The sequence below is a fragment of the Sciurus vulgaris genome, assembly GCF_902686455.1.
Source record: "Sciurus vulgaris genome assembly, chromosome: 4".
NCBI classification, from domain to species: domain Eukaryota; kingdom Metazoa; phylum Chordata; class Mammalia; order Rodentia; family Sciuridae; genus Sciurus; species Sciurus vulgaris.
The window spans coordinates 377,097-403,570 of NC_136464.1; the positions used below are offsets into that span (position 1 = coordinate 377,097).

Consider the following 26,474-nt stretch of genomic DNA (forward strand, 5'->3'; position numbering starts at 1 on the left):
TCAACATACTCAAGCCTGCAGGCCTGAAGGGCACTCAGCTCCCCGTGGGGAAGGCCCATCTACAGACAGTCAAGTGTGCAGTCATGGATGGCAGTTAGATGAAGGAAGGATTATCTGTAGGAGGGGAAATGAGTAGGCCATGAAGACACCTGCTTATTACCTGAGAGCCACCGTGGGTGACCAACAGTCAAGGGGAAGCACAGGAGAAGGTGGCATTCCCACCAAGTGGACTTTGAGAACTGAACTCACCTCTAAACGCTCATGCAGATAGAGTGTGCAGGGACAGGCTCGCCACGGCTGAGCATGCTCACTTCTTGGAGGGCGGCCTCACGCTGGGCGCTAGTGTGAGGTGACTGTTTCACTTTTCCTTGTGCATCTGTACATTCTAAAGATTTCGAAATGACCATCGGTTTTTAATAGAATGATCTCAGTCAACACAAAGAAAATCCCAGAATCTGAAACCTGACTTATGGAGACCCAGTACATGATCAAGAGCCAAGGCCCCTCAGTGAGCAGTTATCAGGATCACAGGGGACAGCACAGACCAAGAGCCCCGCGGGCCCTTTTGAGCAGACTGCAGCAGGCCCAGGACCAGGGACACGAGTGGAGAGAGGGCTGTACGGCAGAGATGCACGCAGAGGTGCCATCGTCCCTTGAACAGGAAGGGACACTGATCACACAGGGAAAGGTCACCACCCACATGGTCACCCCACACCCCAGCCCTGATCCAGACCCATCGGGAAGCCAGCCCCAAAGACAAATGGAGCCCCAGAAGCTCACTCCACCCACCAGAATTCTAAAGAAGTTCCCACAGATGCAACTGAGAGTTGAAGGCATGTGGCAGACTTCCCCATTTCCTGCAGGAAGAAGCTGGGACCACTCCTGCTCAAATTGGGGGCTTCCAATACTTCCAAAGGTCAAAGAGCAGGGGACAGACAGGGCAGAGAGAGGCCTGCACCACCACAAGGAAGACGAGGCAGCCAGCAGGGAAATGGGAAGCTGAGGGCCAGATCCTCTTCTACTGTGGGAGCCCCCAGTGCACTCTGAGGCTTTAGGTGACCTGACAGTCATGGACACAGCTTCCACATGGTCGTCCAAGTCCTGCCCAGTGCCCACACTCCATGGAGGTCTGCTCCATATGGATGAACAGTTGGAAAGTCGCCAAACCCCAAGCTACCCAGAGTAGACTTGGGGCAACCGCACCCATCAATTGCAGTGTTCTTGCCCAGAAAAAAGTCCATTCCCCACCTGGATGCACCTGGATTCACCAGGAGGGTCCATGGCCCAACAGGAGGTCTACTGCCCACCAGGACACCTGGAGGGTCCACTCTACATGAGCCTTCCTGTAGGATCCACCGCTCACCAGGACACCAGGAAGGTAAATTCTACACACACAGGGAATACCATGAGGACCATTATCCACCAGGACTTTGTCAGGCCCGTCCTCATCAACCATGAATACTTTCACTCTTAAAAAGTGGATTCCAAAGTAAGGAAGCATGACATCAGGGAACATATTTCCCACAGATGGTGGGGTCAGAGATGTTTGGTCCTGTGGTGAGTGCTCACAGTGGCTTTCATGATGGTTGGGGGAAAGGAATGGTGGACACAGTGGACATGGTTGCAGATGGAGGTAAACAGGGGACGTTACCCAACTCAGAGTCTCATCCCCAGACAAAACCTTGTCCACGAGAAGGATGGAAAAGAAAAGGCTGTATTCAGTGGCCAGAGAAGGGAAGGTGGAGCTTGGCTCACAAATCAGCTCCTGCACTCCGGAGGGTGGAGGGGTAGGCTAACAGAGCAGAGGAGCAGCCAGAACTTCTTGGGGAACAGGCAGAGATCTTCCAGGAACCTGGATGCCCACCTCTTATCATTTCCCTTCAAGGTACAGTGGTTCCCCTTCATGGTGGATGGGCAGGTGTCTTTAGTCTTAAAAGGGGTAGAGGGAGGCAGGGCAAGTCTGGGGTCAAGTGAAGCCCGTGTTAGAGTTTGCACAAGGATGTGTCGAGTGTTTCACAAGCCTGTGTGTGGTGCTGACGAGACTCTGACCTGAAGGTGAAGGCAGCAGAGGACGCAGACCCCAAATGAAGGGACAGAATGCCAAGCCTCTTCAGCCCACTCCAGCCACCCAAGGACATCTACAGGCCCAAGTCAGTGTTTTTGAACAAAATCTGACTACGAGGCCCTGGAGAGTGTCCCAGGCCGAGCAGTTCATGACCCACGTCAGAGGGTGTGATCTAGAGAACAGTGAGACACAGGACTGCTGACGTGTAACAGGGCAGCCGACCTCCAGCACGGTGTGCTTAGGGCGTCTGGGACCAAGTGCAACTACAGAAGTTGTTCAGGTCTGTCCGGGTACCCCATGATGTTTATTGAGTACAAGTCACCGTGTTGGACAAAGCAGTAGGTGTTCCTGGAGGGGTGGCCAGGGTAGGTGGCAAAATGGAGCACGTGCTCCTGGACGGCAGTGCTCAAGGGGGGCAGGAAGGCTGTGCTCACATATGCACTGATCATGTGACCAAGTGTCCAGGATGTGCTGGGATCCAGACCAGGACACTTGTGAGAGGTGGGCCTGAGGTACACTAGCTTCCTGCTGAGGAGTACGTCCCTGCCTGCACATCAAAGGTGGTCACCATGGGACCTTCATCGGGGAACCTCACCCAACATCTCAGGGACAGCTGCTAGGAAAACCATGGGCTGGGAACAGGCAAAGCATGGGTCACACAGGGGCACAAAGCTCAAGGAGAGGCAGAGAGGGGGCCCAGGACACAGGGGGACCCTGGAGCACAGTCCTGGAGGACTGGCGAGGAATGAGTGAGGCCAAAGGCACTTGAACAACATGTGGTTTGAGAACGAGGGCAAGGAAGACACCCAGCCTGCTGGGTTCATCTCATGCTCTGGACCACACAGCTCACAGTCCCAGAAGGTCATCTCAGGGTCATCGTGGGCTGGGCCAGGGGCCACCCACTCTCTTCACTCCCAGCCTGAGCTCCAGGAACCAGGCTGCCGGGAGCCCCACCTGAGATTAGGAGAGATATGTGCATGTGGTCCTCAGGGACTTCCCAGAGCCCCCCAGTGCTCAGCTCCTGGTCCCCATGGCAGGGGAAGCCGCAGAGGGATGGGACGGGCTGGGTGCAGCCGTGGGATTGTTCTAACATGGAGACCCTCCAACTCCACCAGCCACCCAGGGCCTCCCTTTCAGCCTTCAGGGACCTGGTGTTGGAAGCACACTGAGCACAGCTCCAACGGGAAACCAAGGGAAGCAGGACCTTGCTGGGCACCATCCTGCCCACTGCAGGATTCCAGCCTAGGCAGCAGCCTTGAGGGACAGGGCTCTGTCCAACGCCCCGGCCTGAGATGCAGTGAGGACCCAGACACACAGAAGCAACCACTCGGGACCTTTTAAATGTAGGTGCTGGCCAGAGCAGAGCCCTGCACGTGGGAGCAGTACAGCAAGAGCAGCACCACGGACCCCAGGGCAAAGAGGTGCACACCTGTGGGGCTCAGCAGGGCCCCAGCCTCCTCCCCCTCATCCTGGTGGCCCTCCTACCAGCTCTGCTTGCATCGTCATAGTCCTCCTCCTGCACGGGGGTCCCTGGATTCTGGGGACGCGTCATCTCTCTCCCGGACAGGGACAGCTTCGATGTCCTCATACACGCCCTCCGAGGGCTGCTGTCCCGACAGTCCAGAACCTGCGAAGGCAACCACTCACAGAGGGACCACCCCTGCAGACGGAGCCCCTCCCACTGGCCCCTGGAGCCTCTCACACATGCAGAAACCCAGCTCCTCTGCAACAGCCTCTGCACAGCAGGACCTTCAGTCATGCTCTGCCCCACCCTGGACCACAGATCAAAGGGTCCTGGGGGGAAGGGGTCAGTCCCAAGCCCTGGACACGCCCTGACGGGCCCCAGATAAAAGGGCAGCGTGAGGGATGGATGAGAGACTCCTTGGTGCCCAGGAAAGAGGACTCTCTTTGTAGGTCTTCTCAAAACGGAGTGAGACTCAAGCCCAGGTCCCGGGTCCCCGACACCTTGTGGCTCCACAGAAACTCACCTAGCGGTGGCTGCTAGGAAGACCCTGCAGCAGGCAGGACAGCGGCCAGAGCAGAGAGGGCCTGCCCACTGGCATCCCTAGAGCTGCCCCAGACTCCGCCCCCAGGGACCCTGCTCCCCATGCCCACTCATCCACCTACCCATGCAGGCAGCGCTGCTGTGGCACCTCTGGACACCCAGCACCACAAGGACGAGGCCCAGGACACAGCCAAGGACTAGGCAGGCGATCCCAGGCAGGGTCCAGGCCTCAGCAGCAGGTGGAGGGGCCAGGGAAGGGGCTGTGGGGGCAGGAGGGGCCTCCTGAGTACTGGCTGCCTGGGGCATTGTGACCCTGGGTCTGGATGACCTCAGCCTCTCGGGGGCGGAGTGCATGGGGCGGGGCCTCAGTGCCACCCCCCACAGGCAGTGCTCCCCCTCAGATGGCCAGAGGGTCCCATGGCAGAGGTGCCTAGCGGGGAGGCCCAGGGTTCAAGGTTCAGGTGAGAGGATACGGACAGGACTGCCCAAGTGCCCAGGCCCCAGTGGAGGGCTCAGAACAAAGGTCCTGGTGTGAGGGCCTGGGTAGAGGGCTCGGAGCTCAGCCAGGAAAATCCAGGGGACAAGGCCCAGGTGCGAAGGCCCAGGTTCGGGGCACAGGACTCACGACCAGCCCATGCACCCAGGAAGAGCACTATGCGCCTTTCTGCCCCTGCCTCTGCTCTGCTGTGGACCTAGAGCCACAAAATCCCAGAGGCCACAGCAAGCAAGGGCCCACCCAGGCACCATGGAAAATCCCTCTGAGGCCAGGGCCTGGGCCTCGGCCCCTCACAGGCTCCTCACCCACCCAGGCACAGGAAGGACAGCTGCTGTCATCAGGGAAGGGGCCTGGATCACCTGATCAGGGTCTGACCAGGACACCTGCTCCCAGAGGTCCCCAGGGCAGTCAGAGCTGAGCCCCACTGCAGGGCCTCTAGGCACACAAGGACTGGGGGTGGGGGGGGGGGGGGGGACAGGATGCCACCTACCAGATGCAGTGGTCCCAGGGACACCTGCTGGAGAAATATGGCCTGAGCACCAGCATGGGGAGGCAGAGGCGCCCCAGCAGCACCGACCTGCCAGCACCCAGGGGCTGCCTGGCCACCCTCGGCAGAGGCACCCAGGACCCAGGTGGCAGCCTGTGCCAGGAGCACCCAACCGAACCCTGTGGGATGTGGCCAAGCAGAGGAGGGGGACGCAGGCACACGCCCCCGGGCGCCCGCCTGAGCAGCGCACGCCCGCGTCCTCCTTGTGCTCGCAGTCTCCACGTCCCCAGGGCTCCGCCGGGCAGCCCCACAGGGACGCCTCGCTGCCGCGACACCCCACCTCATCCAGCCACACCGGCCCCGAGCCAGGGCCGAAGGCGGCGCCCCGCAAGGCATCCACCGCCCGTCCGCAGCCCAGCTGGCGGCACACGACCTCGGCATCCGCCAGGTCCCAGGAGTCGTCGCACACGGTGCCCCAGGAACCCCCGTGCCAGAGCTCCACGCGTCCAGAGCAGCCGTCCTCGCCGCCGCGCAGGCGCACCGCGCCCTCCTCTGGAATGGTGCAGAGGTTACCTCGGGCCGCACCAGCGGGGCAGGGGCACCTGCGTGCGGACAGAGGCATACCTGGGCAGCTGAGGGCTGATGAACAGTTGAAGGTCTCTCCAGAAGCCCTTGCCCTTGTCGGTGAAAGTCCTGTACACAAGCACCCAACACGTATAAGCGTGTTAATGGGTGGGCAGCTTCAGAGGAAGTGTGCAGATCCCCATGGCTCCAGGTCAGAACAGCTTTGACCTCAGCCCTCTGTGACTGTCAGAAGGGCACCCAGCACAGCCATGCCCACCTGCACAGGTGATCCAGGCCTCTTCTCCCAGAGCGCAGGAGTGTGGGTCCCAGGGGGCAGAAGGGCAGTGCCACAGAGTGGAACTGTGCAGCCTGCGGCACTGGACATTGTCCACCCAGGAGGTGCTGGAACCTGCCCCTGGGAATGGCTTGTTCTCCAGCCAGCCCAGATCCCCGCACCCCAGCTGTTGGCAGATGATAGTCAAGGAGATGTCCTTGAGGGCCATTGCTGCACACAGAACCCCCATGTCCCATTGTAGAGTACGTCCAGCCAGCCAGCACAGCCACCAGGACCTCCTTGGAGCCTCAGAGCCACAGATTCTGCAGGACACAAGCACACCCTGTAGGAAGGAAGGCCTGTTGCGTGGAAGTGGGGGGCCCTGGGCACCACTCAGGAGGAGGCAGCCAGATGCATCAGGATGGAACAAACACCTCGGTGCAAGACCCAAACTCCACCTCCTGGAGGAAGACGGCACACCCAGGACCTGTCTGCACAAGGCCGCGACACAGGCAGGTGGGATGGCACCTCACTCAGAAGACTCGCACCACGAAGGAAGGGGAAGTGACGACCTCCGATGTGCGACAGCCTCTTGCAGGGGAGGGGAGGGAGGTGGACATGGCTGCCAGAGCAGCTGGACAGGAGGGCTGGTTCCCAGTGTCCCGTGGCAGGTAGGATAACCGTGCTGTCAACAATTAACTGAACACTGCAGAGTGGAAAGTAGAGAAGACTGGAATCTTCCCAACACCAAGAGGTGGGCTACGTTGAGGGGACGCTCGAGCCAGTCCCCTGGTCTGGCCAGGGCTCGCTGTACACTGTGCACTGCAACGTCACACTGCACCCAGCAAATATGTACTTACTGTGTTGTCAGTTTAAAATAATTTTTTTAAAATTTGATTAATGACATTAAAAAATAAGTCAAAACCATGATTTAGTCCAGGGCTTCATGCTGTAAATTGGCATTGATCCTGATGGCTCAAGGTCTAGTTATGCCCAGTGTGGCCCTGAGTGATGTGTGGCAGGGTTGTATGATACAACCCCAGAGTACAGCATGGAGACCCTTTAAATTATACCTCAAGGGCGATAATAACATTCATGTAACTGTGCCAGGATAATTATAGAAAATTTGATAAAAATTGCCTCCAGCAAGATCATAACAATTTTTAATGGCCATAACTAAGTAAGATAACTTAGGAGCAGCACTGAAGGAAGGCTGCCTGGAACTTTGGCTACTGGGGTAAGATCAGCACCACCTCCCTCCCTTTGGATTGTGGGTTATGACAGAACAGACTCCATGGCACCTGCACCAAGCAGTGCCAGAGATTGGAACCTCCATAAGTGCCCGCCCATGGTGATGTCCACCCTGAGGGTGACTGGCCACCACAACAGTGGTTATCTCTGGGAACAATGACAAACCCCGACCCAAGAATGTCCACCAAGAGGGAGGCAGGTGTGTGAGCCAAGAACTTCATAATACCACCTTAAATGTGGTTTGCAGAAAGTCCACACAGTAACATGGGCCAAATTAAGAATTCCAGATGGGAACCCTGAGGCTTTCTAGATGCCCAACCGCCCCCATGAAGACACCAGGAGACAAGGCACCCACCTGAGCAGAAGACCCCAGCGTCCTCCTTGTGCCCACAGTCGTGTTGTCCCCAGCCTCCCGACGGGCACTGCCACAGAGCAGACTCATCGCCCATGCAGGCCAACTCGTCCATCCAGATGGGTCCAGCCCCAGCCCCAAAGTGGGCGGACCCCGGTGCGCTCAGGGCGTGGCCACAGCCCAGCTGCCTGCAGACGACGTGCGCGTCCTGCAGGTCCCAGGAGTCGTCGCACACGGTGCCCCACTCGCCCCCGTGCAGCACCTCCAGGCGCCCGGCACAGCGCCCTGGCCCAGCGGACAGCCGCACCCGCAGGCTCCCTGCGGAGAGACTGAGTCAGGGGCGCCTGGACTCTGGGGGCCAGGGGGCTGGGGGAAGAGACTGTTTCCACACTCACCAGAGCACACGACGCCCACGTCCCGCGAGGCCCCCGCGGGCACCAGCTGGAACGTGGACACATTGCACTGGGTCAGGCGAGTCTCAGAGCCCATGCAGCGCGCGCGGCTCAGCCACACCCGCAGGACACCGCGGACAGGGGCGGGCGCATCGTAGGCTCGCTCTGCCCTTCCGCACCCCAGCTGCCGGCACACCACGCTGGCGCCTCGCAGGTCCCAGGCGTCGTCCAGGACGCGGCCCCATGCACCGTCTAGGGCGACCTCCACTCGGCCATCGCAGCGGCTCTGACCGTCGCTCAGACGCAGGGCGTCGAGGAGACCTAGAGGAGCAAGAGGGGTCCCATGGTCTCAGGGTTAGTGGCCCCGGCCTAGAAAGGGGCAAAGCCCACCCCGCAAAGCCCCGCCCACTCTCAGCACACTTGGAGTGCGCTCTCTGAGCACTTTTCCAACCTCCTGCCGACCTCCCTTTTCCTCTGCCACGATCCTACTCACCCACCTGAGCAGAGGGCAGAGGCCGAATTTCCTGGGGCACAGACCTGGGCCCCCAGCGTGCTCACCGGGCAATTCCACAAATAGGGCTCTGTCCCCACACAGTGAAATACATCTGGCCAGAGGGGAGCTCCTCCTTCCCCAAAGTGGCCTCCTGGGGGTGTGGCCACAGCCCTGCCGCAATTCAGCTGGTGGCAGAGGACGGTGGCATCTTCTAAGTCCCAGTGGGTGGCACAGAGGGGCGCCCAGGACCCCTGCACCTGGAGCTCCACGCGGCCCTCACAGCTGCTGCTGCCATTGACCAGCCGGAATTCTGGGGAGAGACGGAGTCCTGTGGCCCGGATTCGCACACCCTAAAAGCCACCCTGCTTGGCCATTTCTTTCTTTCGTACCCAGTGTGCTGCTTACAGAGTGGAACCTTGATTCCTGTAGCCCCCCACCTACCAGAGAATCAGCCTTCAGCTCCTACAACTCTGCAGAGGAGCCCCCAGTATGCAGGGTGGCCCTTGATTCTATCCCTAAATAGCCAGAATCCTTCCCCTTCCTTTCCTCCCCTCCTTTCAACCAGCAGAACCAAACACTTCCTGCACACACACTCCTGCCCTAAAGGACCCTTAGGGCCTCGCCTCAGAGCCATAGGTTTGGTCCATGGAGGAACATTGGCAAGAAAGACAGGGCTTGACCTCTGTGGTCCACGCTAGGCCTCACCTGAGCACCTGAGTCCCACATCCTGGTCATGCGTGCACTGGTGCCCCGGCTCCCTCTGGCAGTGGAAGAGCAGGGACTCGTTGCCCGCACAGCGGGAGGCCTCCGTCCACACGGGCCCTGAGCCCTGGCCAAAGAGGGCGCCCTGGACTGTGGACACGGCCAACCCGCACTGCAGCTCCCGGCACACCACGTGGGCTGTGGGCAGGTCCAGGTCCATGTGGCAGACAGTGCCCCAGCTCAGGCCCCGACGAACCTCCAGGCGCCCAGCACAGGGGTGCTCGCCGCCCACCAGCCGGGCCTCCATGTGTCCTGGTAGAATCGACATTCACTCAGGTGGGAGATAGGTGTTGTCAGATGAATGGCCCTGAGCTAACCCTTTCAACTACACCCACAGGAGGCTCAAGCCAGGGAATATTGTCTGGGTCCAGTGGTCTGCCCGATACAGCCAAAAACTGGCCCATCACCATAGACCTAACGCCAGAGGTCAGGGTCACCTGCTCTGACAGGCACATTTGTCACAGTCTCTGCCTGTCCAGGTGGTAGTATCAAGTTCGTTTGCAATTTCAGAGGTAAGATCAAGGTCCCCTCAGGCCAGAGGGCACTGCCTTTTGTGGGCACCATGGCTGGTAGATTGTGCCCCCCATACTCAGTGCAGTGCAGCTCACACACACCTGAGACAGGGCTGGGAGGAACTGACCAAGTGCCTGTTAGCCTGCAACTATCTCAGCTGAATTGGGTCAGCCCTGCACCTTCAGCAAGGACCCCTACGTGGCTGGGTGTGCTGAGTTGGCACCTCTCTGGGTCGCCAGAAACCTGCTCCACTCTTGTGTGGTGCAGCACACAGACCTCAGCACACCTGCAGCCTGCCCGTTCGCACTCGGCAGCACCTACTAAAGCACTTCCTGGGCCCTTTATCTCTAGGTCCCTACCAAAGGCAACTGTGAGCTAGAGAATTTCAGATTTTTCAAACAGTCCTCTCCTCTCTGGCTTTCCCTTGACTTCCCAGCCTGCTTGTCATCCCTTCTGAGAGCCATCTGTGCAGGTGCCATGAAGAGGACCAGCCATGAACACTGCACCCACAATGATCTGCACCCAAGGCCTCAGGCAGGATGGCTCCCTGGCACCTCTGCAGTGCCCAGGCCTGGCATCACCTGAGGGACCCTGGGAGCATGGCATGACAGCCTCACCTGAGCAGATCACCTCTGCGTCCAGCTGGAGGTCACAGCCACTGCGCAGGTTGTTGTTGAGTCTGCAGTTGCGGATGGTGGGCTCTGTGCCCCTGCAAACCATGTACTTCCTGATGATGCCCACACCTTGGCGGGGGGCCTGGAGTGCAGGGCCACACCCCAGCTCCTGGCAGAACACTGTGGCCTCTTCCAGGTGCAAGCCACAGAGGCGGTCCACCCCATTCACATTCCTGATTTCAGGGAGTCCTGCACAGGGACTGTGGCCCTTCACCAGCCGGACCTCCCGAAAAGTGCCATCTGTGAAGCACAGGCCCATGTTACAAAAGATTCAGACTCTGCTAGGCACATGGTCACTTGAAGGCTGCAGACACCCTGGTGACAGATCTTTCCAGATGCTTCTGTGTGGCCATGACAGTGCCTACCTGGTACTGTCTTCAGCGTAAGAGCCAGGAACAACAGTGCAGATCTGCCTACCTCTCCTTCAGGAAATGGAGTCAGGACCAGATTTCAGAGTCCAGTGACCCTGTCCAATGCTCTGTGGTCACCCCCTTGAAGTCTTCAGCATGTTTTAGCAAGGCCTTCATGGTGGCCTCACACTAATCCCCAAGACTCTATAGGGTATTTTCAAGAGGCTCTGCTCCAGTGACCAGATGCAATGAGGGTCATCATTAGCTCCTGGCCACACAAAGCACCCAGACATAGCTGAACAATGTCAAGCCAGACATCCAAAGGAGAGGACTTGCCTTTCAGCCATCTACGTAGAAACCGTAAGTGCACGCCTGTGTGGCCTCTGGGCCCTCCTAAAGCCTGCCCCGCTTCACTAAAGCAGCCTAAGCTCAGTGGAGCAGGACCCTTGTTCAGTTGGCCCATCATCCTACACCTCAGGCCCGGCACCAGCCCATGGAGTAGGGCCTAGCATCTGAAAGAACAGCAAAGGATTCTAACACACAGGGACTATCCAGGAAAAAGAGATGGCAGCAACTTGCAGTCAGAGTGCTCCAGGGCCTGACCAAGAACCCCCTGCCAGAGAGCCTCAAACCCACCCCTCCGCTCCCCCAGGTCTGTCCCCTTCCCAACCCTCCCCAGGTCCTCCCCAGCCTCACAGGGGTCCTCCAGACCCACCCCCAACCTCCCACCCTACTCACTTGCACAGAGAGCAACCACCACCCACTCGTGGGGGCATGCGCTCTGACTCCAAGCGCCCAGGCTGCACTCCCAGAGGGAGGACTCACTGCCCTGGCAGGACACATTGTGCAGCCAGGGCCGAGCCACCTCTCCTGGTAGCGGAACATACTTGGGGGCACCAACTGCACGGCCACAGCCCAGTTGCCTGCAGACTACAGAGGCCTCTGCCAGCGTCCACTCCTGGTTGCACAAGTGTCCCCATTCCCCATCACGTCGGACCTGCACCACTCCGTCGCACGCACTCTGTCTGAGTGCCAGCCTCAGGTCACCAGAGCTGTCTTGGGAAGGACAGGTCTGGTTAGAGGGCAGAATGCCCCTGGGTCTGGTGGAGAGAGGAACCAGACTGTGAGCAGGCTGAATCCTCCTGGGGCTGCTTCCAAGGACTTTCTCTGCAAATCAGCACCCCAGTGCAATTCTGGAAAGATGATGGGGGTTGCATGGAGACCAGTCCGCTACCCCATGTCTCCCCCAATTCTTCTCCCTGATCCCTCCCTAGCCTGGAGCACCAACATCATGGTAATGCCCTGCAAAGCAAGGAAGTCCCCCTGTCCTTGGAGGCCAGGAGCTCCCAGATATTGTGCTCCCACTTCCATTTGAAACTCTGCAGTCCCCCAAACTCACCTCCAGAGACTCTGGTGGACCCTGTACCCTCAGAAGAGAGAAGGTCCCATATGGGGTTGGGCTCAGAGAGAGGGAGATGGCCCTGTGTCTCTCCCTCCCCAGGGAGCCTGTGTCTCCTGCAGGGCCCTTGACCATCACTGCCCTGCACTCCTCCACCAAGACCCTCCTCATCCCTCCTCATCCCTTCCCACCCGGTTTATGGAAGGATCACACTCTGGTCTGCCGTCTTGAACACCAGCACAAAGCCCTCAACCATGACCCCAGCCACAGCAACACACCACTGACCTCTGTAGGTGCCAGTGCCCGCCCCTTCTGCCGCTGTCCCCCAGCTGCCCACAGGCTCTAACTACACTCCCACCTTGTGGCTTCTGTCCACACAGGGCTACCTCCCTGCTGAGCCTGGACGAGCCCAGCCAGAGCAGTATTCCTCCTTCAGTTTCAAGGGCCCTGCAAGCTGCAGACCCCTGCAGATGCCCACCATGCCTTCTCGCATGCACACTCTTGCACACTCAACCTGGGCTCCCTGTCATGTCCAGTCTCACGTGCTATCTCTTCTGCAGGTCTCCTTCTCTGTAGCTTTCTACTCTTGACCCAGTAGCCCCTCACACACACCCCGGGACTCCATGCTGCCCTCACTGCCCTGTGGGCCCCAACCCTAACCCAGGGGACAGCAGCCCCCACAGGACCTATCAGCACTGAGTGTCCATCTGGGTCCCTGGGGCCAGGTGCCAACCCAGACCTGCACCTGAGCTCCAAGCTTACGCTGGGATTGGACCCTCTCAGTCAGAGGTCGGGTCCTTTACAGCCCATATCCCTCCTGAGGGTGTCCCACCAGCCTCCGGGCTAATGAGAGCCAGGCAGACAGGTGGAGGTGGCAGGGGATGCTTGTGTCCCAGGGCCTGGGCATCCACAGAGCCACTGCCTCCAGAAAGTCCTGTGGATGATGAAGGAGAAACTCACCGATGGGGACTGCCCTGAGAGTGAGAAAGGGCCCCAGCCACAAGGTCCAGAGAGCTGCCCACATGGTTCCACGGAGCTTGTGGCTCAGTCAGCTTTCAGAGCACTGAGGCAATGGTGGAGGTCGTGGCCCGGAGTTGGGTCTATAGATGTGAAGCCACCACTGGCCTGGGCCAATGGGGACAGGAGGCCTTTCCAGGGTGAGTCGGCAGATGTCTCCCTCTGTGAGCAGAGCAGCCAATGACCTTGCTGGCCCCATGCGCCGCCAGACGTGAGCAAGGGGCCCAGGCTGGGGCTTTCCTCCCTTGCTGATAACTGCTGATGGGGAGCCTTAGCCAGACCCCACAATCGACAGGTGGCCCATCTGCCCCCAGCAGCACAGCAGCCAGCCCGTGTCTCTCCACACTCCAGCTCTAGCTCCTGCACCAGCACAGATGGCAAGACCATGCCCAGACAGCCCAGGCCAGCACCTTTGCCCCCACGGGCAGTGCCCTAGAGATTGGGCAGAGTCAGCAGCACCATAAGGCTAAGGCAGACTAGGGTACTTCGGGAGGTTTTGGAGACTAAGGTGCCACAGAAACCAAAGCCCATGGAGCAGGCAGCAGCATCGCATGCCAGCCTGGGTGCTTGCCTGCTCAAAGAGAAGACGTGCTAGGATCAAGAGTCTCCTGATGTGCCAGCAGAATGCCCAGGGACGGCCGAGATCACTCACCCCATGAAGAACTGAGAGAGCTACAATCTGGGGGATAAAAGACCATCAGCTTATGCCAATACCAAGAGGGATTAGATGTCAGAATTACCTGAAAGTGTTTGGAAACTGTCAGAAAAATGCTCCCACAGTAAGTCGCAAATTGCAAATATGTTTCAAATGAAACAAATGGGAAAAAAGCAGAAAGCTTACCAAAGAAACAGAAGTTATAACAATGAGGCAATGGTGAGGAGGTGGAGCAAGCAGAACTCTTATCCTTTGCTGGTGGGATGGGAGAACAGTGCAACCACAGAAGGTGCCCTGCTACCCTGCAATTCCACCATTAGGCATATCTCCAAGAGAAATGGAACTTTATGTCCACACAAAGTCCTGTACAGGAACAGTCACAGCAGCATTGTGTATCGTCGGCAAAAACGAAGACAGTCCAGAGTGCAGCGGCCAGTGAGTGAATCAGAGAGATGCGGCATGTCCTCTACACAAATGTCACTCACCACCAGCACTGACAGGCCGCAGTGCAGATGAGCCCCGGAAGCACGTGTTCGTTAATGCACAGGGACTCTGTATGTGATCCCGTTCACACGAAAAGTCCAGAACAGGAGCCCCAGGCGGGGGCCTGGGCCGGAGGATGTGGCAAAGGGTCCCTTCTGAGAGGATGATGGTCCTGAAAGTAGCTAATGGTGATGCGGCATGATTCTAAATATCCTGACATTCCTGCATCATATGCTTTGGAAGAGTGCATTTGTTGTACATTAATTATATCTCAATAAAGCTGCTATTTAAAAGCAGATATCACAGAACTATAAATATAATAACCTTTTTTTTTCAATCTTGGTGAATGGCCTCAATGCTAAAATGGAAATGACAGAAGATGGCACCAATAAATTTGAGGACAAACCAATAGAATTCATTCACCAAAAAAGGAGAGAAATTAGTAGAGCCCCAATCTGTTGGACAGAAAAAGTTCTAAGAATTGTGTCACTGGACGTTCAGGAAGTAAAGGAGAGAGTGCAGAACCAAAAATGGATTCGAAGAAATAATTGCTGAAACCTCCCTGAACTTGGTGAAAAACACAAACCTACAGATTTAAGAAGATGAGCAAACCCCAAGTAAGATAAATTCAAAGAAATTCACAGCAAGACACATCACAATGAGACTTCTGAAAACTGAAGACTAGGGGGAAAGTCCTAAAGCAGCCACACAGAAGGCTGTGCTGCCAACCTGGATGCCAGCAGTCTCCCTCCAAGAGGGAAGCCAGTGGAGTGGAACAGCCACCTGCCCACCCGTGCCTGGTGAAGCTGCCCCCTGGAGGTGGGGAAGTAAAGACCTGCCCCAGAGTACAGTTGCCAAAGGACCTGGGCCAAAGAGAGCTCTTGAGCAGGAAGAAGACAGTAACAGAGGATTCCATCAGGGAAGGGGGCACGACAGGCAGAAGCAGAAGCAGGCAGGATGAGCCGCCCCTCATCTCCTGAATTTGTCATGTACATTTTACTTGAAGGCAAAGTCACGATGTTTCCTGAGGTGGCACCCCACGTGCATAGAAGCAGTGCTCCAAACTGTCAAAGTTTTAGTGGGGGCAAGAGTAAAGACCTTACACTGCCGATCATCCTACTACTGCTTGAAATGGGCTCTCCCACATTAGGAAGGCGATCAGCATTACAGAGTCAGTCAATTTGAATGTTAACTCATCCAAAACACCCTAGAAACATTCACAATAATGTTTGACCAAATATCTGGGCACCCTGTGACTCAGTCAAGTTAACACATGAAACTAACCATCACAGCAGAATTGTCAGAGTCTTCTCTAAAATAGCGATGACATTGAACACGCAACACTCAGCAGTTACATTCATATTAGCCAGAAACTGGAAAGTCCCAATGTCTTTCAGTGGGTGAAGAGCACAAGAAATGGTCGTGCGATGGAAGGAATGGACCATTTATACCTGCAACAACTTGGAGCAACCCAAGGAAATATGCTGAATAGAAAAAGCTGATCCCCAAAAGAGACATGCTGCTCGGTTCCATTATAAGCATTTTTGAAGTAACATGGAGATGGATCACAATTGGATCAGGTAAGTGAGGGTGAAGGGGTAACTGTAAAGGGGGAGCCCATGGTAAAGGTGCAGCTAAGGAACTTGCTCACTGTGATGGCTCTTTGAAGTCACATGTGTGACAAAATCACAAGTTACACACACAGGATGCACAGGTAACTGGTGAACTCTTAATAAGCTCCACAGTTGTATCAATGTTGATTTCCTGGTTTGATATTGCACTGTAATTATGCACAGTGCTAAACTAAACTGGAGAAGGGTAGGTAAGACACACACAGGATCTCCCCACATGCTTCTTAGCAAATTCCTGACTCTACGATTATTTCAAAACAAAAAATTTTCAAAGACCTAACTGTATGCTGTCTACAACACACCCACTTTAAGTAAAATGACAAAGTTTACAATTTAAAGATGAAAAAAGATAAATAAAAATACTAATAGAACTATGGGTTAATTGTATTAAGATCAAATAAAGAAGACTTCAGAATAAGAAATATTACGAGATGGCATTATACAATGATAAATGTGTCAATTTGGTAAGAAAACAAAACCTTCGGTGCAAAGGCACACAGCGGCAGAGCTGAATACACGCAGCACAATCCAACACAACTTGAAGAAACACTGGGCAAGCTCACAAATGCACTTGGACAAGCCAGCACTCCTTTCTCAGTAATCAGTAGAGGAGGTGGACAGTCGGCTAGGATATGAAGACTTGACCTCGAATTCATGTCCAGCACTGTTGTGGTTTGCATCTTGAATGTCCTCCAGAAGTTCCTTGTTGGAGGCTTGGTCCCAATGCAGCAGTGTTCAGAGTGGGGCTGTGAGAGGCCATCAGGCCGTGAGAGCCCTGAGCAGAGCAGTGATCAATCTTCTGTTCGTGGATTCACGATTTAGAGGAGGTGGCGGGGCCTGGTTGGAGGGCATGGGTCATTGGAGGGATGACCTTGAAGGCTTATCCTGCAGGGGACCCCCTCCCCCACCCCTCCCTTCTGGCTGCCATGAGGAGGGTAGCTTTCCTCCACCACACACATCTGCCCTGATAGACTGCCTCACCACAGGCCCAAAGCCACCAGACCAGGTGACTGAAACTTCTAAAATTGAGACAAAATAAACCTTACCACCTTCAGGTTGAATTTCTCAGGCAGTTTTTCATAAGGACAGAAAGTTGTCTAACACAAACATCATCCATTAACAGCATCAGAAAATCCCTTCTTTTAACACAAAAAGTCACCAGTATAGAGCAGACTCTAAGCCATATAATAAATCCTGGGAAATTTTAAAAAATAGAAATTATGCAAAATATGCCCTCTGATCCTATTATAATTGAAGTTAAAATCATCAACATATTTATCTAGGTAGTCCTCAAATATTTGAAAATTAAACCACACATTTCAAAATAATCCATGGGACAAAATGAAGCCTTTTATTTTGGGGAAATCAGAAAACTTTTTGAACTAAGTGAAAATTAAAATACAGCAAATCAAAATTTGTGAGCTACAACTAAACTGGGATTAGTGAGAAACTAACACATTAAATTCCTCTATTCAAAAAGAAGGAGGTTCTACGGGAATCAATCTAACAAAAGAGGTGAAAGACCTCTACAATGAAAACTACAGAACACTAGAGAAAGAAACTGAAGAAGACCTTAGAAGATGGAGAGACCTCCCTGCTCCTGGATAGGCAGAATTAATATTGTTAAGATGACCACACTACCAAAAGTGTTATACAGATTTAATGCAATTCCTATTAAAATCCCAATGACATTCTTCATAGAACTAGAAAAGGCAATCATGAAATTCATTTGGAAAATTAAGAGACCCAGAATAACCAACATAATACTTAGCAAGAAAAGTGAAGCAGGAGGCATCACAATATCAGACCTCAAACTATACCACAGAGCTATAGTATTAAAAACAGCATGGTATTGGCACCAAAACAGACACATAGACCAGTGGTACCAGAGGAGATCCAAGATGGTGGACTAGAGGGAGGCTGTGTTCCTTGTTGCTCCGTAACTCTGGTTTCAAGTAGAGGATATCTGTTTCTTGGTGAGGCAGTTTTTGCTGCTTATCGATCCCCTGCTGTTTACCCCATTTGTCTGCTGTAATCACCTGCATTCTGCCAGCATATCGACGCCTTTTTTGAGTGCAGATTGCTCACTGGCAGGCGCCTATCATCCACCATTTGCCTGCCTCTTGCCTGTCCATCACCTGCCTTACACCTATCCATCACCCAACGCTCGAGGTTCACCTCCTGATCATCTGACAACAGTCAGCAAACTGATCGGGCGACCACCAGTGGAGAACCAGCTGCCTGCTGCTGCCTGGAAGTTCACTGTTACAGTACCTGCAGGTTTGATTACATGTGGCTGCCGCCATTTTGAGACAACAGCCAGGCCCAGCAGGATCCCTGGCCGGAGTGACTGAGCCCCGTCTCCAGGATCTCTCAGCCCGACGGATCACTCCCTGCCTCTGGGACCCTCACATTGACTGACTGCTCCCTGCTGCCAGGACCCCCAGACCAACTGACTGCGCCCTATCACCGGGACGCCAGACCGACTGATTGCACCCAGCCTCCAGGATCCCACAACCACACCAAACACACCAGACCTCCAGGACCCCTGCCGGATCAACTGCATCCCGCCTCCAGGACCTCCAGCTGACCATGTCCACACCCTGAGCTGCAGCTTCCCATTTGCCAACACATTTGGAAGCCAGAGCAGCCATCTTGGATAATCCTGGAAGCCTGTAGCTCCGATCTTTAGGTGGGGTAAATCCTCCTCAGACACCTGCTGGAGACTGGAAGTTCATTGTCAGAAAAGGTTTTGGAAACCTATAGGGCCACTATAAGCCTATAGGGGGAAATCCGCAATACCCCAGATCTGCACTGCTAGAGGGGAAGATACATGAACAACATGAAAAAACAAGGGAAGAAAATGATCCAAACAAATCTAGATTCTATATTAATAGAATTCAATGACAGTATGGTAGAAGAAATGTCAGAAAAGGACTTCAGATTATACATGATTAAGATGATTCGCGAAGCAAAGGTTGAGATAAGAGAGCAAATGCAGGCAATGAACGATAATACCAATAAGCTGAAAGAGCACCTGCAGGAAGGAAAAGATCATTTCAACAAATAGATAGAGATTCTCAAAAAAAAAACCAAACAGAAATCCTTGAAACAATATGAAGGAAACAATAAACCAAATAGACCAGTGGTACCAAATAGAAGACATAGAGACAAACCCAGATAAATACAGTTATCTCATACTAGACAAAGGTGCCAAAAACATTCACTGGAGAAAAGATAGCCTGTTCAACAAATGGTGCTGGGGAAAATGGAAAGTCACATGTAACAAAATGAAATTAAACCTTTATCTCTCACCCTGCACAAACTCAATTCAAAGTGGGTCAAAGACTTAGGCACTAGAACAGAGACCCTGTGCCTAATAGAAGAAATCAGCCTAGGGTCTGACTTACCTAACATGACCTCTAAAGCACAAGAAGTTAAATCCCAATAAATGGGATGGATTCACACACACACACACACACACACACACACACACACACACACGTTATATACAATGTTATATACATGTGTATACACACACATACACGCACACATACACAATGGAATATTACTCAACTTTAAAGAAGAATGAAATTATGGCATTTTCTGGTAAATGGCTGGAGCTAGAGACATCATACTAAGCAAAATAAACCAAACCCCAAAAAACAAGGACCGAATTTTTTCTCTAATATGTGAATGCTAATTCACAATAAGCAGGGGTCGCTAGGGAAGAATAGAGTTACTTTATATCAGGTAGAGGGGAGTGAAGGGAGGGAAGGGGTATGGGGGTAGGAAGGATAGTAGAGGGAAATAGACATCATTACCTTATGTACATATATGACTGCATGACCAATTTATCCTACAATGTGTACAATCAGAAAAATGAGAAATCATACTCCATTTATGTACAATTTATCAAAATGTATAAATGCATTCTACTGCCATGTACAACTAATTAGAACAAATTTTAAAATTTTTTAAAAAGCAAAAAAAAAGAAAAAAAAAGGAGGCTCTAAAATCAATAATTTACATTTTTCCTTAAGAAACTGGAGAAAAGAACAAACAGAAGAAAATAAACTTAAGAGCGGAAATAAGCAAAACTGAAACCATAGAAAGGAGAAAATTAATGAACCCAATAGTTGGTTCTTTGAGATCAACCAACTGGATGTACATTTTAGCCAGAACGTTGAAGGAAAGGAGGAAAGACAAATTACCAACATCAAGAATTAAGGAACTGAAATCTCCACAGACGCTGGACACATACAAGATAATAAGAAAACACTGGACACAGCTGTCTGCCCATAAATTTGTCAGTGGTGAGGAAACTGAATCCTTGAAAGACAGATGACCAAAGTCCCTAACCAAGAAATGGAGTACCCGAATATCCTCTGTCTATTAGAGAACTTGAATCCTTAGTTTAAAACCTTCCAAACTGAAAACTTAGGGCCCAGATCATCTCACTGGTGAATCCTACCAAATACTTAAGAAAGAAAGAACAGTTCACACAGAGTATTCTAGAAAAAGGAACAAATTCAGCAATTTTCAGTATGTTCTGAGTCATCATTACCCTCATATTAAAACCAGCAAAAACGTTGCATGAAACAATGCAGACCAACATTATCTCCTGAACAAAGATGTAAACATCTTGAGAAAACATTAACCAATCAGGTTCAACAACATATAAAGAAGGCAGGCATGATGGAAATGTTCCACAACTGGTTTGAGGTGGCAGATGTACAACCCAAAAAACTTGTTTTTAAAGTCATTCGCTGGGTGGTTTTTATGGTGCATAATTTACAGTGCAGTAAATTTGTTAAGTAAATAAATAAGAGGACACAGTACAACCAAGTTAAATCTATCCCAGGAATGAGAAGCTGCACAACAATGAAAATCATTTGACATAATCCAGCACATAGACAGACTCAAGAAGTAGCAGCAGATGATCATCTCACAGTGTTGGAAAAGCATTGACAAGTGGCACTTCCATCTAAGATAAAAGCTGTCAGTGCCCCAGGAACAGAAGGGAATAACTACCTTAATGTGACTAAACATCTCAGCCAAGGTCTCTTAATAGTGAGATTGAATACTTCCCCCACAAACTATAGGGAAGGGTATCCTCCTTGCTTCTCTTCAACATTTTAATGGAAGTCTTAGTGTGTGGGCAGAAAAGGAAGTTAAAAGATTGTAGATTAGAAAGGAAGGAATAAAACATTTTATTCCTAGGTCAAATAATTATTATCTAGGTGGAAAATCTCAAGGAATTTACAAAAAAAAAAAAAACTTGGAATTTATAATTAAGCTTATCAAGTTTAGAATACAAAAATCAAACCACAAAAGCAATTGGTCCTCTGTATACTAGCAATGAATAATTGGAATTTAGCAATTTCTTTAAGTGTCATTCATAATAGTACTTAAAAATTAACTACCGAGAGATAAATCTAACAACACAAGTGCAGGATTGCATGCTGAGAACCGCAGACCATTGATGAAATCAATCAAGGCATGTCTACATAAGTGAGAAGACTCACTGTGATGGGCTGAGAGATCTGGCTCCATGAGACTGTCACAGGCCAGACTCTAAGAGAAATGACTAAACAGACTCCAGTTTGCTCTGAGACTCCATGTTATGTAGGAAATAAGCTTCTCCCATGGGAACACCTGCCTCTGTGCCCATCACCAGTTACTTGGTGTGACATGTTTAATAATATACAATGGCAACTCCTATGTAGTGAAGAATTGCTCTTTTGATGTCTATCGCTCTTAAACAATGTACCATGTGAACGGTGATTGTGTGGATGTTAGCAACCATTCTTTAGTGTGTGCCTAGGTAAGGGTCACTTTGACCCACTTCCCCTTCTATCGATGATCTCATGATGTTAATGTGTAATTTTGAATCATAGCAACAGACACTTATGATTAATGTGATTTTTGGTATAAGAACCCCTACAACCCTGTGGTCGGGGCTGTTCTCCCAATAGCCATTTTTTGGGGGCATTGTGTGAGACAGTCAGCGGCTGGCTTAATAAAGACTCTCAAATTTGAACTTCTCAGTGGTGATCGGTCTGTTTTTAATTTGCATCCCATAACACACACCACGCTGAAAGACTGGATGATGACGGACTGTGTCTACCCTCCCCATTTGGTCTTCAGGTGGGGTGCAATCTACTCAAGATTCCAGAAGAACCTCTGTAGACACTAAAACACTGATTGTAGTGTTTTTAAGGAGAAGATGGAAACGTCACTGGTCTGATTTCACCACTGCATGCTACACACAAGCATTGAGCTGCACACCACTGCAAAGCATGTACCTGACTGTGAGCAGAGCAGCAAAGTCTAAGTGTTCAAGGAGAGTGAAATGCTGATGACTTTGACAGGACCATCATGCACGAGTGCATGTGTCAGAGTAGGACACTGTGCCCCGTAGACTTACACAATTAAAAATCACATCGAATGGCAAAGAGGATGGAATATTCAAAATTAATTGAAAATGAGCATAGTTCAATTGGGATCTCATTGTGGTTTTGATTTGCATTCCCCTGACAATCAATGATATTGAGCTTTTTAAATATGTACCTGTTTGTCATTTATGTTTCTTCTCCAGAGAAGCATCTGTGCATATCTTCTACCCATTGCTAATAGGGTTATGTGTTTTCTTGATATTGAGTTGCTTGAGTTTCCTGTCAGTTTATGACATTACCTCCTATTAAATATATAGTTTACAAATAATTTCTTCCTTTCTGAAGGTTGTCTCTTCATTCTGTTGATAGCTTCCTATTGCAGAAGTAAATCGATACACTGCCATTTTTCTGTCTGGGGTCTGGTTGTCTTTTCTTTTGAGGTCAGAGCCCAAAGATCATTGCCCAGAACAAGACCACAGGAGGTGCCTGTGGTCTGCTTCAGGAGTTTCGTAGTTTGAGGTCTTACATTTAGGTCTTCAACCAATTTTGAGTTGGTTTCATACATGGTGAGAGATAAAGGTCTAATTTCATTCTTCTGCAGGTGGATATTCACTTTTCCCAAGATCATTTATTGAAAAGAAATAATAAATAAATAATAAGCGTGCACCTTCATCAACGATCACTTGACTGCAGATATGTGGGTTTATCCCTGGTCTCTTCACTGGTCTATTTTTATGCCCATACCTGGATGTTCTTTTACTATTGCTTTGTAGTACATTGTAAAGGCAGGTGCTGTGTGCCTCCAGCTTTGTTCTTTTTGCTCAGGATTGCTTTGACTATTTAGGGTCTCTTATGGTTCCATACTGGGATCTTTTTTCTGTTTGTGTGAAGCATGCCATTGGTATTTTAATAGCGTTCATTGAATCTGTAGATCATTTGAGGGTATAGATGCTGTAATGGTATTAATTTTTCCAATCCATGAACATGGGATGTCTCTCAATGTACCTGTGTTACCCTGCTCCTGCTGCTGTGTTGCCCCTGTAAGCCGACACAGCTGGGTCTGCGCTTCCTAGTGTGCCATGCAGCCATGTGTTCAGCACAGGACTGGCTTCGCTCCTCTCTTCCTGACTCCCACCGGGTTAGCCATGCATTTTTCAGCTCCCTGTCTTTCCTAATGACAGGCATTTCTAACTTCACACAACATGCTGGGAACTCATGCAACAGCATTTAAAATGCTCCTCCTAAGACCTTAGAAGATGGAACGATCTCCCATGTTCTTGGATAGGCAGAATTAATATTGTCAAAATGGCCATACTACCAAATGTGCTATACAGATTCAATGCAATTTCAATTAAAATCCCAACGATGTACCTCACAGAAATAGAGCAAGCAATTATGAAATTCATCTGGAAGAATAAGAAACCCAGAATAGCTAAAGCAATCCTTAGCAGGAAGAGTGAAGCAGGGGTTATCACACCAAAACTTCAACTATACTACAAAGCAATAGTAACAAAAACAGCGTGGTATTGGCACCAAAATAGACAGGTAGATTAATGGTACAGAATAGAGGACACGGACACAAACCCAAATAAATACAGTTTTCTAATACTAGACAAAGGGGCCAAAAATATGCAATGGAGAAAAGATAGCCTCTTCAACAATGGTGCTGGGAAAACTGGAAATCCATATGCAACAGAATGAAACTAAACCCCTATCTCTCACCCTGCACAAAACTCAACTCACAATGGATCAAGGACCTTGAAATCAGACCAGAGACCCTGCATCTTATAGAAGAAAAAGTAGGTCCAAATCTTTAACTTGTTGGCTTAGGATCAGACTTCCTTAACAGGACTCCCATAGCACAAGAAATAAAAGCAAGAATCAATAACTGGGATAGATTCAAACTAAATAGCTTCCTCTCAGCAAAGGAAACTATCAGCAATGCGAAGAGAGAGCCTTCAGAGTGGGAGAAAATCTTTGCCACTCATACTTCAGATAGAGCACTAATTTCCAGAATATATAAAGAACTCAAAAAACTCTACACCAAGAATACAAATAACCCAATCAACAAATGGGCTAAGGAAATGAACAGACACTTCACAGAAGAAGATCTACAAGCAATGAACAAACATATGAAAAAAATGTTCACCATCTTTAGTAATAAGAGAAATGCAAATCAAAACTACATTAAGATTCCATCTCACCCCAATTAGAATGGCGATTATCAAGAATACAAGCAACAATAGGTGTTGGAGAGGATGTGGGGAAAAAGGTACACTCATACATTGCTGGTGGGGCTGCAAATTAGTGCAGTCGCTCTGGAAAGCAGTGTGGCGATTCCTTAGAACACTTGGAATGGACCTACCATTTGACCCAGCTATCCCACTCCTTGGCCTATATCCAAAGGACTTAAAATCAGCACACTACAGAGATACAGCCACATCAATGTTCATAGCTGCTCAATTAACCATAGCCAGACTATGGAACCAACCTAGATGCCCTTCAATTGATGAATGGATAAAATGCTCCTCCTGCCATGTCCTCCTCATGTTAATCGGTTCCACAATTTTTAATAACAGATGTTGTTTTTAAGTTTTAAGATTTCTTCTTTGTTCTTTTCTAGGCTCCCATGTCCTCCTCGCCTGGCACACTGTGTTCATCTTTCCTTGTCGTTACTTATCGCATCTGCTATGGGTATGTTCACACCCCAAGTAATCTCATCCCAGGTGTTCCACTCTGGAAGTTCACTGTAGATCTTTTTTAGTGTCTTCCATGTCCCCACTGAACTTTTCCAATTAGGAAGGCATTTAGCAGCACTGAGTGACACAAGGTCAGCACGCAGAATCAATCCTCCTTCTACAGAGTAACAAAAACAGCCCCAAGTTAAAACTTGAAAGTGCCATTCACACCATCAAAATGCAGTCTACTTGGAGGCACATGGCCACAAATTGTAAGAGGTCTGTACAGTGAGGACTACAGGGTTTGGGGGTCAGCAAGAGCCCTGGACAAGCAAGAGGACAGAGCACACACCAGGGACTGGTGCTGCCCAGACACCAGATCTCACCAAACCCATCTACAGCTTCAGATGATCACATCCAAAAACTCAGATCCACACGGGACCTCAGAGGACGTAGAGCAGCCAGGGCCAAGGAAGAGCAGCCAGCTTGAAGGACCCACCACCGTGTCAGAGCGACCAGCTTGAAGGACCCAGCACCGTGTCAGAGCGACCAGCTTGAAGGACCCACCACCGTGTCAGAGCGACCAGCTTGAAGGACCCACCACCGTGTCAGAGCGAACAGCTTGAAGGACCCACCACCGGTGTCAGATCTGTCAAGAAAGTGTGAGGTTGATGTCAAGACAGTCCAATGGATCAGTGTGACTACACAGAGGCCAAAATGGACTCACAGAAACACGGAAACTGACTTTTGTGAAAGACACAAGGCGATTCAGTCAGAGAACACTCAGCTTTGAGCTGCACCTCACCAGGTGCAAAAATTAGCTCCACAGGCCTCATTGACCTAAGTGTAAAACTCAAAATTATGGAACTTCTCAAAGAAAGCAAAGGAGGAAATCTTTGTGACTTTGAATTAGGCAAAGATTGCCTGAATATGACACCAAAAGTGTGAAATAAAAAAACAATAGATGAATTAAATTTTGTCAAAATTAAAACTTTCTCCTTGAAATAGGCTGTCAAGAAAACAAAAAGACAAGCTCTAGACTGGGAAAAATTTTTGAAAATCACGTCTCTAATAAAGGACTTATACTCAGAAGATGCAGTGGACACTCACACTTAAGAATATAAAAACCAACAACCCAATAAAATAATAGGCAAAATGTTTCTACCTTGCCAAAAAAGAGGTACAGATGGCAAATACACGAGGAAGAGGCCACTAGTCTTTAGGGAAACCTGAGTTAAAGCCACTCCCCACCTCTTGGAGGGGCTAACATGGGAAGGCTGACGGCTTCAGGGGCTGGAGAGGGCCTGGCGGCCAGAAGGCCAAAAGCAGGACACTGAGGAAGGGTGGACCACACTGCACAGGACCTGGCGTTTTGCTCCTGGACGTGGACCTCGCATATGAAAAGGTGTGCACATGAATGCTCTCGGCACTCAGCGTCCCCACCAGCCCAAGCGCCCACCACCGGTGAGTAAGCGGGAGCCAGGGGCTTGGCGGAGGTATGCTCTCCAGAGGAGCAGAGAGGCCTCTGCCCAACT

At 51.1% G+C, this 26,474-nt stretch overlaps 1 protein-coding gene across 1 annotated transcript; it reads right to left on the reverse strand.

Moving 5' to 3' along the window:
- Window positions 1-3,567: 3,567 nt before the first annotated feature.
- Window positions 3,568-13,249, reverse strand: SCART1 (scavenger receptor family member expressed on T cells 1; the record flags this gene model as incomplete). The annotated part of the gene is given in 13 exon segments (XM_079138418.1): window positions 3,568-3,692; window positions 5,291-5,605; window positions 5,678-5,746; window positions 5,895-6,117; window positions 6,119-6,136; window positions 6,138-6,214; window positions 7,498-7,812; window positions 7,890-8,207; window positions 8,384-8,689; window positions 9,085-9,393; window positions 10,272-10,568; window positions 11,417-11,734; window positions 13,038-13,249. Coding segments are annotated over 13 exon segments (2,754 nt in total). The 5' UTR covers window positions 13,102-13,249.
- Window positions 13,250-26,474: the final 13,225 nt, after the last annotated feature.